The 16,132-nt window shown below is 53.3% G+C and overlaps 2 protein-coding genes across 5 annotated transcripts in view; one reads left to right on the forward strand and one right to left on the reverse strand.

Annotated features, from left to right (window-relative positions):
• Positions 1 to 3,295: 3,295 nt before the first annotated feature.
• Positions 3,296 to 16,132, reverse strand: part of RUSC2 (RUN and SH3 domain containing 2) — a 72,410-nt gene continuing 59,573 nt past the window's right edge. For 3 of the 4 annotated variants that reach the window (XM_062208000.1, XM_062207997.1, XM_062207998.1), the window contains one exon: positions 15,375 to 16,112. In XM_062208000.1, the coding sequence (XP_062063984.1) occupies positions 15,911 to 16,112 (202 nt within the window). In that variant the 3' untranslated portion in view covers positions 15,375 to 15,910. Of the gene's footprint in view, positions 4,441 to 15,374; positions 16,113 to 16,132 lie in introns of those variants that run through there. The other variant, XM_062207999.1, reaches the window with a different exon arrangement.
• CIMIP2B (ciliary microtubule inner protein 2B) lies at positions 13,325 to 15,440 on the forward strand. Its single transcript, XM_062208004.1, has 6 exons — positions 13,325 to 13,444; positions 13,918 to 14,141; positions 14,227 to 14,445; positions 14,609 to 14,667; positions 14,812 to 14,889; positions 15,146 to 15,440. The coding sequence occupies exons 1-6, from the start codon at positions 13,383 to 13,385 to the stop codon at positions 15,434 to 15,436; spliced, it is 933 nt and encodes a 310-aa protein (XP_062063988.1). The 5' UTR covers positions 13,325 to 13,382; the 3' UTR covers positions 15,437 to 15,440.

The raw sequence follows: 16,132 nt of genomic DNA on the forward strand, positions 1-16,132 counted from the left end.
CACCCAGCGGGGACCGCCCTCTTATTTCTTTGTGCTAATGACCCTCTCTGAGAGGAGCCGCCACCTGAGGGGACAGCGCCGCCTTCCGCGGAAGCCCACCCCTCCGCAGGGTCCCGCCCCCTCAAAGAACGCGCCCCCGGCGAGACCCCGTCCCCTCCGGGGGGACCTTTCCCCCGCGCGACACCATCGGCGTGTGGAACCCCTCGGCGCCGCACGCCCTCCTCGGTGTGCTCTGAGACCCTCACCTCTCAGAGTGACTCCCCAAGTCATTGTGACCCCGCCCCTCAAGGTGGCTCCGCCCCTCCGTGTGGCCCGGCCCCGAGCCGTGTGACCCCCTCCCGCAGGTTCCGCTCTCTGTCACGCAGGAGCCCGGTCTGCCCCCCTCAGGCCGGAGGCGGCGCTGCAGCCGGTCTGAGTGCGCACGCCCAGTCTCGGGACACCGGGCGCTCGCCGTGCCCAGCGCTTCCGGTTCTGCCGCTAGCTCCGCCCCCGGGTCATCGGCAAATAGCCAATCAGCTCCGGGGTTGGGTGGTGTCGCTGGGTCGGGGCGGTCGGCTCTGCAGAGAGCGGACTCGGGCGTCGGCGGGCCGCCTGCCACCTAGCGGCGGGATGGAGGTGCTGCAGGAGTGGAGGCTGAGCCGGGCCGGAGACGGCGCGAGCGGGCGAGGCTGAGCTGTCAAGAATGTTATCTATTTCTGTGGTCAGCTGAACAGAAAGCGGATAGAAGCAGAGTCCGCGTCGCGGGAGTGGCGGCTTTCTAGCGGAGCCCTGTCACACATTTAGGAGACTCGGGGCCGAGAAGTACTGTTGTCCAGGGCTAACGAGGATCAAGGCGGTCCTCAGTGGTAAACGTGCGCCGGGCTCGCGGGTGGCCAGAGGCTGCTCCGTGCACCCTACACGGGAAGGTGTCTACCCGGGTTTCAGCCTGGCACAGCGAATTAGCGTTGACACCGGCATTTTTCCTTTGCTCTGAATTAATCTCTCGTCTTAAATAGTCCTTGGGAGTAACGTGATCCACCTTTGCCCGAGTTTCAGCATGGCTGTAGTTGGTGACAGTAACTCAAAGAGCTGGATGCCTGTTGCATTTTACTTATTTTTTAAAGATTATTTGCTTATTTTATTTATCTGAAAGGCAGAGGGACAGAGAGAGACAGAGGGAGAGACATCAGAGGTCTTTCATCCCCTGGTTCATTCCCCCAATGGCCACAAGAGTCAAGGGTGGGCCAGGCAGAAGCCAGGAGCCGGGAACTCCATGCAGGTCTCCCTGGGTGGCAGGAGCCCAAGTTCTCCTTTCCAGGACCACTAGCAGGAGGCTATATCAGAAGCAGAGTAGCCAGGACTGGAACTGGCACCCTGATATGGGGTGCCACTCACTCACTGGGCCACACCGCTGGCCCCCCAGGTGCCGGTTCCAGAAAGATCACTGGGTGGTTGTGTGACTGTGTGTGGATCCTCAGCAGGAAGGAGGCTGTGACCGGAGGTGAAGGGCTGGACAAGGAGTGGGTTGATAAACAGGGGAAGGAGGAGACATGCAACTACTATGGGAGGTAAAATGGGAAATCCTGATGATTGCTGTTGTCCAGAGTCAGTCAGCCTTAGGGAGGACAAGCTCAACACCCCGGGCAATTTATTTTTATTTTTTAAAAGATTTTATTTATTTGAGAGGTAGAGTTATAGGTAGTGAGAGGGAGAGAGAGAGAAGTCTTCCATCCTCTGGTTCACTCCCAAAATGGCTGCAGCGTCTGGGGCTGGACTGATCTGTAGCCAGGAGCCGGAAGTTTGTTCCAGGTCTCCCACATGGGTGTAGGGGCCCAAGGACTTGGGCCATCCTCCACTGCTTTCCCAGGCCATAGCAGAGAGCTGGATGGGAAGTGGAGCAGCAGGGACTCGAACCAGCATCCATATGGGATGCCGGCACTGCAGGCAGAGGCTCAGTCTACCACACCACAGAACCGACCCCCTATTTTATTTTTTATATATGTGTTTTGTTTATTTGAAAGGCAGAGAGAGAGAGAGAGAGAGAGAGGGAATGAGAGAGAGATTGCTCTTCCATCCATTGTTCACTTCCCAAATGGCTGTAAAGAGTTTTATCTGGGTCTCCCATGTGGGTGCAGGGGCCAGGGACTTGGGCCTTTGCCAGAAGCATTAACAGAGAGCTGAATCAGAAGTAGAGCAGGCTGGCGTCATGGCTCACTAGGCTAATGCTCTGCCTGTGGTGCCAGCACACCGGGTGCTAGTCCCAGTCAGGGCGCCAGATTCTGTCCCTGTTGCCCCTCTTCCAGGCCAGCTCTCTGCTATGGCCCGGGAGTGCAGTGGAGGATGGCCCAAGTGCTTGGGCCCTGCACCTGCATGGGAGACCAGGAGAAGCACCTGGCTCCTGCCTTCAGATCAGCGCAGTGCACCGGCCATTGGAGGATGAACCAACGGTAAAGGAACACCTTTCTCTCTGTCTCTGTCACTGTCCACTCTGCCTGTCAAAAAAAAAAAAAAAAATAGAGCAGCGGAGACTTGAACCAGCACCCATATGGGATGCCAGCGACGCAGGGAGCAGCTTAACTCATTATGCCACAACACCAGCCCCAACCAGGATAATTTTTGAGACTTTGGCTTAGATGCTGGGTGACATCAGTAGAGACAAGTTCAAGGGAGGAATGGTTCATGGTGAGTTCTGGTGGGTGGAAGGTAGATGACTGTCGCAGGCAAAGGTGACGGGAAAGGAAAGCCCGAGGCTGGGTGCCATCACGAAGGTTGAATGGAGAGACAGAAGCAGCACCTGCTGTCATACGTGTAGGCAGGTGAGGAACCTGCTTACATGTATATTGCGTGACTGTGGTTTGCCAGTGAATAATTCATGGCCAGTCTAGTTTCATCTAGACCTGTGCTCTCTCCTCCCACCCAATAATTTGGTGCATATTTTTGACATTATTCTGTTTCATCACTAAATATTTTGATACATTACCTCTAAAGGATAAAAACTTTTATTAAAAGATTTATTTATTTGAAGGGCTGAGTTACAGAAAGAGAGGAGAGACGTGGAGAGAGATGTTCCATCTGCTGGTTCACTCCCTAAATGGGTGCTGGCCCCTCTCATTAATCTCTTTATTAAGTGTCATGTTTACTGTAGGTGTTCTGGGAGCACAGATATCGATGCAAGTGTCCCAAGCTGTGGCTTAACCTGTTGTGCTGGATATCTTTGCAGATTCGTCTTCATTTTCCTGGTCTCTAAATAGTGGAGTGCTCAGGGCTCCATCACTGGGCCCCTCCCCTCCCCTCCACTCCCCTCCTTCTCCCTTCCCTTCCACAGACATTGTAGGTCACTTCGTTAACTCTGCAGCTTTAAATTCTGTCCATATGCTGACTACTCACATTTTCTCTCTCTTGTCCCAACTTCTCCTCTGAGCTCTAAACTCCTATATTTAATTGCTCATTCGTCATCCTCATTTGGATATCTAATTGGGTTTTCAAAATTGATGAGAACAAAAAGAGAATTCTTGATTCCTGCCTCTCTTCCCCAGCTTTTCTCTAAGTCTTCCCCATCTCAATAAATCCAATGTGTTAGATGCTCAGGCAAGAGAATTCAGTTACTTTTAATTCCTCTCTTTCTCTCTACCCCACATCCAGCCTACCAGCAAGCCATGTATGCTGTATTTTTGAAATTTTTTATTTCTATTTCCTTGCCTAAGACTGTCAATATAGCACAGAAGGAAGTAGTGGCTGTAGACATTTTTATCTTGATCCTGATCTTTATTTATTTACTTTTTAAGATTTATTTATTTGAAAGAGTGACAGAGAGAGAGAGAGAGAGAGATGGAGATTGTCTACTTGGTTCACTCCCCAAATGGCCCAGATCTGGGCTAGGCTGAAGCCAGGAGCCAGGAACTCCATCCTGGCCTCCTGTGTGGATGGCAGGGGCTCAGGCCCTTGGGCCACCATCCAGTGCCTTCTCAGGTGCATTAGCAGGGAGCAAGATCAGCAGTGGAGCAGCCGGGACTTGAACTGGCAATCCGATAAGGGATGCCAACGTCACAAGTGATGGCCGAACTTGCTGTGCCGTGGTCCCAGTTCCATGTTCCTGCTCTTTAAAATGATTGTTTCACTATTTCATCATTAAATGGCGCGTTTACTGTAGGTGTTTTGGGGAGCTATCTCTGCCAATTAGCTAATACTGCAAAAGCCCTATGTAATTAGCTCCACTTGACACTCGCGGATGAAACGGCAGCTCTCTGTTCTCATCAGTCTGCAGGCTGAGCATCCTAGAGTGGAGCTGGCTGAGGGTTCGCGCTGCCTCGCCGGTCTCTCGTCCTCCTCCTGGGCCAGCTGCACAGCCTGCGCGTGTGCTTCTCAAGGCGAGAGAAGGGCAGCTGCTTTCCTGTCCTTGGGTCACGTTGTGCCCGCTAACAGTCCAGTGATCAAAGCAAGTCACGTGGGCTCTGTCTGTAACTGTGGGAGGAGAAGATGTTTTGTTATTTGCAAATTCGTTTTATTTATTTGAAAGGCAGCAGGGCAGAGAGGGAAGGAGGGAGGGAGGGAAGGAGAGGAGAGAGAGAGAGAGAGAGAGAGAGAGAGATCGATCTCTGATTGGCTGGTTCACGTCTCAAATGCTTGCCACAGCCAGGGCTGGGCCAGGCCAGAGCCCGGAGTTAGGACTCAATCACGCTCTCCCAGTGGGAGGCAGGGACACCAGCACTTGGGAGGGGGCACCTGCTGCCCCCCAGGCGTGAACAGCAGGCAGCTGGATCTGGACAGAGCCAGAACTCAGCTCAAGCACTGTGTCTTACCCACTAGGCCAAACATCCACCTCTAATAACATATTTAAACCTTCATTTTAATTATTAAAACATGCTACTCTTAAATATATTTTTGGTTCATGTTGTTATTCTTAAATACACATTTTTTAATTTCTTTTTTTCCTTAAACATATTCTTAAAATATATTTTATATTGCCTGATAGTTATGATCTTAAGTCATTGTGGTCTAATTTGATTTTTGTTGGTTTTGCTCATGGTAGCTTGTTTCCTTGTATGTTCTATAATTTGAGAAATATTTATTTATTTATTTGAAAAGCAGAGAGAGAGAGAGAGACAGAGAGAGATATCTCCCATCTGCTGGTTCACTCCCCAATGCCAGAACAGCTGAGGCTGGGCCAGGCCAAAGCTAAAAGCCAGAGATGCATTCTGGGTGGCAGGGAACCCAGTACTTGAGCCATCATCTGAGGCCTCCGGGGTGGGGCGCCAGCAGGAAGCTGGACTTGAAGCGCGGCTCGGATGCGGGCTCTTGGCATCCCAGTGCTGTCCTAACTGCTGCTCCACTTGACTCGTGATTTTTCTCTTTTGCGCATAAGCTCGAATGGCTTGGAAGTTTATCTGTGGTTTATTTATTTATTGTTGTTGTTTTTGCCTTGCACTGAAGCTAGGTTCCTGCAGGAAAGATTTTCTGGTTTGCTTCTTTCCCCCAGGCTGTGGGATTGCTTTCGACTGGAGTCTTCTCTTGATTCTATCTCAGGCTCCTTAGGTGGGGTGCGTTCCATCTGCGAAATCACGTGCGAGGCAGATTTGAAGATCAACTTTATGAATTTCCCAGTCGCTACCAGGTTAAATTTTTATTAATAATTGTACATACTTACGGGCTGCAGATGACATGTGTACCAATCAAAATAGACTAATCGACATTTCCCCTTTTCAGATATTACTTTATGCTCGGAGGTTTGGAGCTTCTCTTTCTGTTCACCCAGTGTGCACTAGGTTGCTGTGAATCAGGCTGCCCCTATGCTGTGTAACCCTAGGAACCTCTTCCTCTGTGCAGCTCTGGTTTGGTTCGCGTTATCCAAACTCCCTCGATCCCCACCCCTTGCAGCCTCTTGTGATTGGAACTAATTTCGAAATAGGTGATTTTATTTTCTAGTAGTTTCCTGAGGAATCAGATGGGAACAGGTTAATTACTAATTCACCTTACAACTAAGGGCAGATTTTTGAGCATGCCAGTTTAATGGAGGAAATGGTTTCTTTCTTTCTTTTCTTTCTTCCTTTCTCTTTTAAAAAAAGATTTATTTATTTATTTGAAAGGCAAAGTTACAAAGAGGCAGAGAGAGAAAGAGAGAGAGAGGGAGAGAGAGAGGTTTTTCATCACTGGTTCACTCCCAGATGTCCACAACAGCGGGAGCTGGGCCAATCTGAAGCCAGGAGCCAGGAGCTTCTTCTGGGTCTCCCACATGGGTGCAGGGGCCCAAGGACTTGGGCCATCTTCTACTGCTTTCCCTGGCCATAGCAGAGAGCTAGATTGGAAATGGAAGTAGCCAGGACTTGAACCAGTAGCCATATGAGATGCCAGCAGGTGATGCTAAGCCACAGCTCCAGCCCTGAGGTATGATTTTTTTTTAAAGATTTATATAGCCGGCGCCGCGGCTCGCTAGGCTAATCCTCCGCCTTGCGGCGCCGGCACACCAGGTTCTAGTCCCGGTCGGGGCACCGATCCTGTCCCGGTTGCCCCTCTTCCAGGCCACCTCTCTGCTGTGGCCAGCGGGGGCAGTGGAGGATGGCCCAAGTGCTTGGGCCCTGCACCCCATGGGAGACCAGGAGAAGCACCTGGCTCCTGCCATCGGATCAGCGCGGTGCGCCGGCCGCAGCGCACCAACCGCGGCGGCCATTGGAGGGTGAACCAACGGCAAAAAGGAAGACCTTTCTCTCTGTCTCCCTCTACTGTCCACTCTGCCTGTCAAAAAAAAAAGGGGGGGGGGCATGGCATGGTGTAAGAAGCGGGGCTCACTGGGGCCTTTACACTTCCTTCTTGGGCACGGGAAAGACTACACTTCAGAGCTGCCAATGGTCCACAATAGCTAATCTCGGTAGATTCATTTTTCTTGCAACTTTTCTATAGTTTTTTTCTTTCAAATTAAAAAGACTTAAAAATACAGATATCTGGGCCCTCTGCCCAGAATAGCCTGTAAAAGGCTGGGAATGGATATTTGAAAAGTCACGCAAGGCTATTTTGCCCTTCATTCTTAGACACATTCTAATTAAGAAGTCACTGTTGTCGAAATTTTGTGAGGAGGGGCCAGTGCTGTGGCAACAGAGGGCGAAGGTGCTGCCTGTGATGCCAGCATCCCTTATGGGTGCTGGTTCCTGTCTCAGCTGCTCTACTCCCCCATTCAGCTCCTTGCTAATGGCTTGGGAAAAGCAGTGGAAGATGGCCCAAATGCTTGGGCCCCAACTTGGGAGACCTGGAAGAAGCTCCTGGCTCCTGGCTTCGGCCCAACCCTGGCTGTTGGAGCCACCTGGGAAGTGGGCCAGCAGATGGAAGAGCTCTCTCTATATAACTCTTTCAAATAAATAAATTATTTGAAAAAGATTTTATTTATTTATTTGAGAGGTAGAGTTATAGACAGTGAGAGGGAGAGACAGAGAGAAAGGTCTTCCATCCTTGGTTCACTCCCCAAATGGCTGCAATGGCGAGAGCTGGGCTGATCTGAAGCCAGGAGCCAGGAGATTTTTCGGGGTCTCCCACGTGGGTGCAGGGGCCCAAGGACTTGGGCCATCCTCTACTGCTTTCCCAGACCATAGCAGAGAGCTGGATCAAAAGAGGAACAGCCAGGACTAGACCTGGTGCACAGATGGGATGCTGGCACTGCAAGCGGTGGCTTCACCCGCTGCACCACAGCGCCGGCCCCCAAATAAATAAAATCTTTTAAAAAAAGATCTTAATAAAGAAAAAAGAAATGGTGCAGAAGCACCCGCACACCAAAATTATGAGGGAGAAGAGACTTCCGCTGCTTCCCCAGGTGCATCAGCAGGGAGCTGGATCAGAAGCGGAGCAGCCAGGACTCAAACTCGTGCCCATATGGGATGCTGGCACTGCGGTCATCAGTTTAACCTGCTAAGCCACAGCGCTGGGCCCTATTTAATCTAATTTTAATTTACAGGTTTACTGTGTTTGTGAGAAAAATGTCATTCATCTCTGCTATTATGGGGTCAGTTGTTTAAACTGCATCATGGCATTTATTTTATTTTGTCTTTGTACCTCTCTTTTCTTTAAATTGGTAAAATCATCGAGTTCAGGTGTCATGTCTTTTCTATTCATCCCCCTGTTTACAACTGAGAGGCAGAGAGACACAGACCCATGGCAGAGTTTCCATCCTCTGGTTCACTTCCCAAGTGACCACAACGGCAGTGGAGGCAGGCAGCAAAGATCGGAGCTGGAAACTCTGTCTAGGTCTCCCACATGGGTGGCAGGAACCTAATCACTTGAGCCACAAAGCAGGAATGCCGGGGTCAGGAGCTGGAAGTGGGCCCCTCCGGTGCGGGATGCACGCGTCTTACCCACTAGGCCAAATGCCTGTCCCTCATCTATTCGTCTCTGTACTGCCCAGCAGAGATGTCTAGGAAGTTAACAGGCTGAATAAATGGATGCTGAGCCTGGCGAATTTGGAGAACGCTATACGTGTTCACAGGCTGTAGTAGAGACTGTGCTAGTTCTTTGATTTAGCCAGATACCACTATTTCTAGTAATTTCCAGCTCTTCAGACCTCAAATGCATAGATTAATCTTTGGATTAACACTGCCTCGTCACTGGTGAATGTTTTATTTCTTTATTATAATGTCTAATAATAAGCACTTATAAAACACCATGCAAAGGAAAACCGCGACGCTGACACTAATGCGTATCTGATCGATAGTTTTTCCTTCCCATCCATTTTGTCTCACACCATGTTTATCAATCCCTTGATTTCCTTTTTATGTAGTTGTTATCATCTCTCTATATATTTTAAAACAAATAAGGTTTTATGGTATATGTAATCTTTTGTGGTTTATTCTTTTCACTTCTTGTTTCAATTTTGGTGGTATCCTGAGAAGTGTTTTCAAAAGTCTCAAGATTTTTTTCTTTCTATTAGAAAAGCTTTATTTATTTGAGAGGGGGGAGAGGGAAAGCTTCCATCTACTGGTTTACCCTCAGCCAGGGCTGGGCTGCACTGAAGCTGGAAACCACTCAGTCCAGGCCTCCCGTGTGGGTGGCAGGAACCCAGTTACTTAAGCCATCACCTGGGGTTGGTGCTGTGGTGTGTTAAGTTGCTGTCTGCAGTGCCAGCATCCCATGTAGGTGCCAGTTTGAGTCCCGGCTGCTCTGCTTCTGATCCAGCTCCCTGCTAGTGCACCTGGGGGAGCAGCAGAGAATGGCCCAAAGTCTTGGGCCTCTGCAACCCCTGTGGGACACACAGAGGAAGCTTCTGGCTCCTGGAACAGCTCCAGGCGTCGAGGCTTTTTGGGCAATGAACCAGCGGATGGAAGCTCTCTGTCCTCTCTCTCTATAACTCTGACTTTCAAATAAATAACTAAATCTTAAAAAACAAAAAGCCATCACTTACTGCCTCCCAGGAGACACGTTAGCAGGATGCCAGAGTCTGGGGTGAAGCTCGGGCTTGACCACAGGCACTCAGATACGGGACGCAGGCGCCCCGGCCAGTAAGCCAAATGCCCTGCCCGATTTTTCATTTCTTCAAACTTCTCTTTCTGATAGAGGGGATTTATGCTTGCCCAGGATTGACTTACCATCCAGTGACTGGACTGGAATCTGTATGAATTCAGCAGCCATTGCTGGTAGGACAAAGGCAGAGTAATACAGTTGTAGACTGCCATCCTAGAGACCCAGCAGGCGGTGGAGTGGGCGGGCACTGTTATGGCTTTCCTGGCTGGACCTTCGTCTTGTAGATGGTGTAATCTACAGTTAAACATTTTCTCTTCACGGTCACATCCAACCCTGGCCACTGGGTATGGCGTCTCCTCTGGGAGCAAGTTGTTGGCGTATCATGAGTGTCCCCTGGACAAAGGCACAGAAGCACCGAGCAGGTGCGGCTCCCTCACCTAGCACGTCCACCCTTTGCCCAGGTTAGCGCACTCTCCAGGAATTCGGAACTACTTTGGTTTTTGGAGGCAGAGACAGGGAGCCAGCTCCCATCTGCTGGTTCACTCCCCAGACGACCACAGCAGCCAGGGGTAGGGTTGGGTGTGTCAAAGCCTGAAGTCGGGAACTCAACCCAGGTCTCCCAGGTGGGTGGCAGGAGCCCAGTTCCTTGAGCCAACACTGTTGCCTCCCAGGGTCTGCATTCACAGAAAGCTGGCGTCGGGCGTGAGAGCCAGGCACGCAAGAGCCAGGTAGTCGAATGCGGGACATGGGTGTCTTAGCTGGCATCTTCACTGCCAGGCTAGGCGCCCGCCCCCAGAACTGTCCTTCAGACGGATGAGAACTGACAGGCCGCTCCACCACCGGTGCGGGCTGCTGCATCACAAAACGTGAGTCTGAGACAAATCTGCTTCCTCGCCTGTATCTAACTCACTCCTGATTTCTTTTTTTTCTTTTTTTTGACAAGCAGAGTTAGAGAGAGAGAGAAAGGTGCTGTGCCAATCCGAAGCCAGGAGCCAGGTGCTTCTCCTGGTCTCCCATGGGGTTCAGGGCTCAAGCACTTGGGCCATCCTCCACTGCCTTCCCGGGCCATAGCAGAGAGCTGGACTGGAAGAGGGGCAACCGGGACAGGATCCGGCGCCCTGACCGGGACTAGAACCCAGTGTGCCGGCGCCGCAGGCGGAGGATTAGCCTAGTGAGCCGCGGCGCCGGCCACCCCTAACAGCCGCTGAATTTACCCTAGTTCCTGTGTGCTAAACTACACCATAACTTCAAATTCTTTTTTTTTTTTAACTTTTTTTTTTTTCTTTTTGACAGGCAGAGTGGATAGTGAGAGAGAGAGACAGAGAGAAAGGTCTTCCTTTTTGCCGTTGGTTCACCCTCCAATGGCTGCTGCGGCTAGCACATCTCGCTGATCCGAAGCCAGGAGCCAGGTGCTTCTCCTGGTCTCCCATGGGGTGCAGGGCCCAAGCACTTGGGCCATCCTCCACTGCCTTCCCGGGCCATAGCAGAGAGCTGCCCTGGAAGAGGGGCAACCGGGATAGAATCCAGCACCCCAACTGGGACTAGAACCCGGTGTGCCGGCGCCACAAGGTGGAAGATTAGCCTGTTAAGCCACAGCACCAGCCCCTAACTTCAAATTCTAACCTTTCTGTTTTTCACCTTCACACTCATTTCTCTGCTTTCTCTCTTATCCTTTCTCCTATCCCTACAGAGCACTTTGGATTCCCATGTAGTCAGCTCTTACCATAAGCAGACTGGGACGGATGCTAGAGTGCGCCGTCTCATCTGTCTATCTCCTGCTCAGGGGTATTGACATTAGGTTTCCCATCTTACCGATGAGAAAGCTGAAGCTCGATGACTTTGGTCAAGGTCCATGTATTTGGTGAAGTTAGAATTTGAGTCATTTTTTTGTTTGTTTGTTTTAGGTTGTGATGCCTTTGCATCTAAGTGAAGGAAAACTTGAAGTGACCTTAACCATGATGATATTTGCTATGTCACGTAAAAGGGCCGGCTCACCCAGGGCTTATGTTGCTCTCTGAGGCCCAGGTCTTTCTGCTTTACCTCCAGCCTCAGCACACGCAGGCTGGTGAGCTTCCCACACGCCTCGCACAGGCCACGCAGGGCCAGACACACATCCTTTCTCCTGGGCATCTCTCTCACTGGCCCCAGCGTGCAACACATCTCTTCTTGAGATCATCTCAGCTTTTCCCAGCAGACTTCCCTCCTAACTGTCCGGAGTGCCAGCAGCTCCTGTCCAGCCAGGGGAAGGAGACCACGATGACGGGCCCAGATGAACCAAGACCCATCGTGGGGCTCGCTCCCCAAGCCTCCCTTGGGCTTCTGGAAGCAGGGGGATGGGGGCGGGGCGCAGGACCCAGAGGCACCTGCTAATGCGACAGCCACACTCTTCCGGGCGGCCCCTCAGTGCCCACCCTCCCTGCAGCCAAGTCCCCTAAGCTCTCACTCGAAGTGACACACAGCGTGGCTGGCCTTGGCAGAACCGTGAGTGTGAAATGCATCCCTTGGGCACAGTGCTGCCGCTCAACCGCCCTGAGACGCCAGGGCCATGTGCGGTTGGCACAGCCAGGACTCGGGCTGGTGCGGGGAGGGGCAGACGTTCTGTCTCAGGCAGGTGGGCTTCGCCAGGGCTGAGTTCTAATCCTGTTCCTCCTGCTCTCCGAGATCCTTTCTGGCCTGTTCATTTTTTTAGAATATGAATTCTTTTCTTTCTTTTTAAAGGTTTATTTATTTACTTGAAAGAGTTACACAGAGAGAGGAGAGGCAGAGAGAGAAAGAGAGAGGTCTTTCATCTGCTGGTTACTCCCCAGTTGGCCCCAATGGCCAATTTCCAAAGCTAGCTTCCTCCAGGTCTCCCACGTGGGTGCAGGAGCCCAAGGACTTGGGCCATCCTCCACTGCTTTCCCAGACCACAGCAGAGAGCTGGACTGGAAGAGGAGCAGCTGGGACTCGAACCGGCGCCCACATGGGATGCCAGCACTGTAGGCGGTGGCTTCACCCGCCACGCCACCGTGCTGGCCCCTGAATTATTTTCTTAATGAAGTCTCACTCTCTCTCTAGTCTCACTGTCTAAAACTTCACCCTCAGGTCTGAACTTCCGCACGAGAACACTCCTATCCACTGGGTTTATTACCACTTGCTGTGGCCCATGTGCTAGAAACTGGGAGTGACAGACAAGAAGGCCGGGAGTTAGGGCTTGGTCGCCGTGTGCAGGTGCAGGTTCTTTCACACACCCTAGCTAACTCCAGCCGCACAGTACCTTGGTCAGCTAGGTTTCAGAAGTTAAGTCGCCTGCCCCAAGAAGTCACCCACTCAGGACCACCAGCGCCTCAGCCTGTGACTGCCAATGCCTTCCCTGCGGCGCCATGCTGGCTACCGTCCTCATGGTTACACCATATATTTGCATACATGAATTTGGGCCCCACCACAGGCACAGGGAGAGCGATCCGTGTACATTTTATAAATGAGGGCAGGGGCCCCAGACTTGCCCGAAGGCCCGGGGACCGCAGCTTTCCCGCTCCCCACACCGTGCGTGGCAGAAGGCGCTGCGCCGCGAAATGCAGGACGCCGGTGCCAGGAGGTATCCGATAAACACCTCTCGCTGTGAGTGAACTTGATGTTGCTGTCTCCCTCGTCCCCTCCCCTCAGCCTCCATCCCCTGTGAGGGACACTCCCAGGGCGCGCACTGTCCGCATGCCCTCAGCGGCTGCTCAGAAAGACCCACCAGCCCCGGCGCGGGAGCCTCCCGCCCAGGGCCTCAGCCCTGGACCGTGCACTCCTCACGCTCCCCTCTGCCCTGGGACGGACACCCCGCGAGTCTTGGCTCTCCACTGGGCCGCCTTGGCCCCTCCCCTGCTCCTCCCCGGCCCCGCCCCCCTCTGGCCGCACAGCCCGGGACACGGGACACATCGGACACATCGCCCAGAGCCTGCCCAAGGCCAACAAAAGGACCTGCCTGGGTTCCCAAGGCTATGGCCGGAACCGGCACCTTCATACCAGGGCTCCACCCTCAGAATCCTCGTTACATCCCGGGGTAAGAGCTCCACCCAGCGCACTCTCCCGCTTGCTTCCATGGGGATATAGGGGTTGCACACCTAGCCCCTGGGGCCCAGCAGATACGTTGGTTTGGGAGGCCCAAGGCCGGGGGAGTTGTGCCGTTGGATGGGAAGGAAAAGCAAGGGCCCGGTGCTGCCTGGGTCTGCCTCCCAGCTTCCTGTTATCTTCTCCATGGGAACAAGGGAACAGCGCAAGGGAGGGTCAAAAGCCCAAGCAGAGAACTCAGAAATGCCGGCTCCAGTTCCTGCGAGGGGGCTTCAGAAAGTTCAGGAAAAATGTGCAGAATGCACGGCAGCTTTTTTTTTTTTTCAGCAAAATAAACTCACATTTTCATTTTTCCATGAACTTCTAAAAGTCACTCACACACAGTGGGTTCCAGATCAGGGCTTTAGAGTGCAGCCTCCTCTGCAGGGGAACTGCAGAGGCGACAGGTGGGGCTGTGTGCTGCAGGTACACCGGACACTGCCCGCTGCTTCGGTTCAGCATGGGCCAGACCTATGGGCAGGTGACTGGTCAGCTGCTGCGAGGCCCTCCTGGTCTAGCCTGGCCCCCTGCCCGTCGCTCGCTTCTGCCTCCCATTCGGCCTCCAAGATCTCCTGAGGTTCCCACAGGAAGCCTGCCGCCCAGGCGTGGGCCCGGACGGCTCAGCTCCAGCATGGTCCCGGGGTACACAGGTTTGTGCACAGGTATGACCAGGTGCCCCCCACCCCAAAACATGTTGCCAATACTAACAGACCTTTCTGGCCCCTGCCTGCCCAGGTTTTGTACCCCAGGCGCAGTTCATCTTTGCCAAGAACTGCAGCCGGGTCTGGGCCGAGGCTCTGAATGATTTCACTCGGTGGAACGGGGGGCAAGGGGGCCCAGAGCTGCCACAGGGGGCCAGGGGAGCAAAAGGTACAGAGAAAGACCAGGAGCCAGAGACGGAACCGGAGCCAGAGCAGGAAGTGGAACAAGTAAGACCAAGAAGGCTGGGGGGGAATGCGGGACCGGGCTGGGACGGGGAGCCTCATCCTTGTGTCCAACCCAGCATGGCCCTGGAGAGTGTGGCTGTGGGGGCGGGGCTGGGGCTGGACTGCCAGCTCTACAGCCCTGGGGACTTCAAGCGGAGCAATTGCTGACTCTACTCTTCTTCTATTAACGTCTCTCAGGCTTCCCCCTACTCCATGGATGACAGAGACCCTCAGAAGTTCTTCATGTCAGGTGAGAGCAGGTGGGCGATGACTGAGCCCCCATGGGCAGGCTCCTGGGGTCTCCACTCAGTGTCCCCATCCCCCAGGCTTCACTGGCTACGTGCCCCGTGCCCGCTTCCTCTTCGGCTCCAGCTTTCCTGTGCTCACCAACCAGGCACTGCAGGAATTTGGGCAGAAGTACTCCAGGGGCAGAGCCCAGAAGGACCCTAAGCCTCTCGGCCGACTCCCCAGGGCCCTCTGAGAACCAGGAACAATGGGGGCAACGGGCCGGGTGAGCACAGCCTCAGAGGGAAGCCTTGGGAACTGGAATATTTGTGTATGGGCTGGGCGGGGTGGTTTGGGGGGTTGGAAAAAAAATACGGGGGACCTCAGATCACGTGGCTTAGCTTTACCATTAGGCAGTAAAGGAACCGAGGCAGCTGGCAGTGGGAGTCAGGGCCAGGTTTTGGAGCGCAGTTCGGAGGGTCAGAGAGCTGGGAAAGATGGAGACGGCTCTTCCGTGCCACTGGCCACACCTGACAGGCTCTTCTGGTCACACAGGGTCTAAGTTCCAGTTTGGTCACACAGTTGGGCATCTCTCCCATGATGCTCTGGGCTACAGCACTGTCCGGAAGCAGCTCCTGGCTGAGGGAGCTGGACCTCAGGGTCTCCCTTCCCTTCTCATCCTACCCCAGCCGTCCTTTTGGAAGGACGAGAGACGGGGGCTCAGAGGGAGGGACCACAAAGAGAGAATGGTTTGGAGGCTGAGCACCTTTTTTATTAATAGGTGTAATAAATAAATAAATAAATACATAAACAGAGGCCTGGGCTCCTCTTCCCTCTCCGACCGCCAGGCACTGGGCACAGCCTATTTACAGCTGGGGGCTGAGGGATCTGGCCCCAATACTGTTCACCATCCTCATCACCACCTGGCCTCGGGCACCCTGCCAGTGGCCCTCTGGGACACCTTCCTGCAGACCTGCTTTATCTACATAAACAGCAGGGTTGGCCCAGACGGGCTGGGGAAACCCTGGCAGCCCAGCGCTGCGTCCCCTCCCTCCTTTCCTGGATGGAGGTCTGGAACGAGGTCACTGGGACAGTTACAGGGGAGTAATTAATACTGACCACGGGGAGCAGGTGCCAGCGCAGGGATATGTGGCCCCCAGCTCTCAGTCTACTCTGTAGCCAAGCCACAGGGCTTGGGGGGGGGGGGGCTCTCAGGCTCTGAGCCAGGGGTTATGAGGGTCCCTGAGGCCACCAGCATGCACAGGGCCTCAGTTTTGGCTGTTTCCAGGGGTTGGACTTGGAGTTGGGGTCAACGTCACGTAGGCCAGAGGTACAAGGCCAGTGTCAGGGCCACGGCTGCAGCGCAGCCAGTCTCCACCGGCTGGCCCCAGCACCCGTAGGATATCTCCCTTGTGGAAGCTCAGCTGTCCAGGGCCTGTGGCCAGATGGTGGCACAGTGCCTGCACCTCACTGGGGAAACAACACATGTT

The sequence above is a fragment of the Lepus europaeus genome, chromosome 12, assembly GCF_033115175.1.
Source record: "Lepus europaeus isolate LE1 chromosome 12, mLepTim1.pri, whole genome shotgun sequence".
Taxonomy (NCBI): Eukaryota; Metazoa; Chordata; class Mammalia; order Lagomorpha; family Leporidae; genus Lepus; species Lepus europaeus.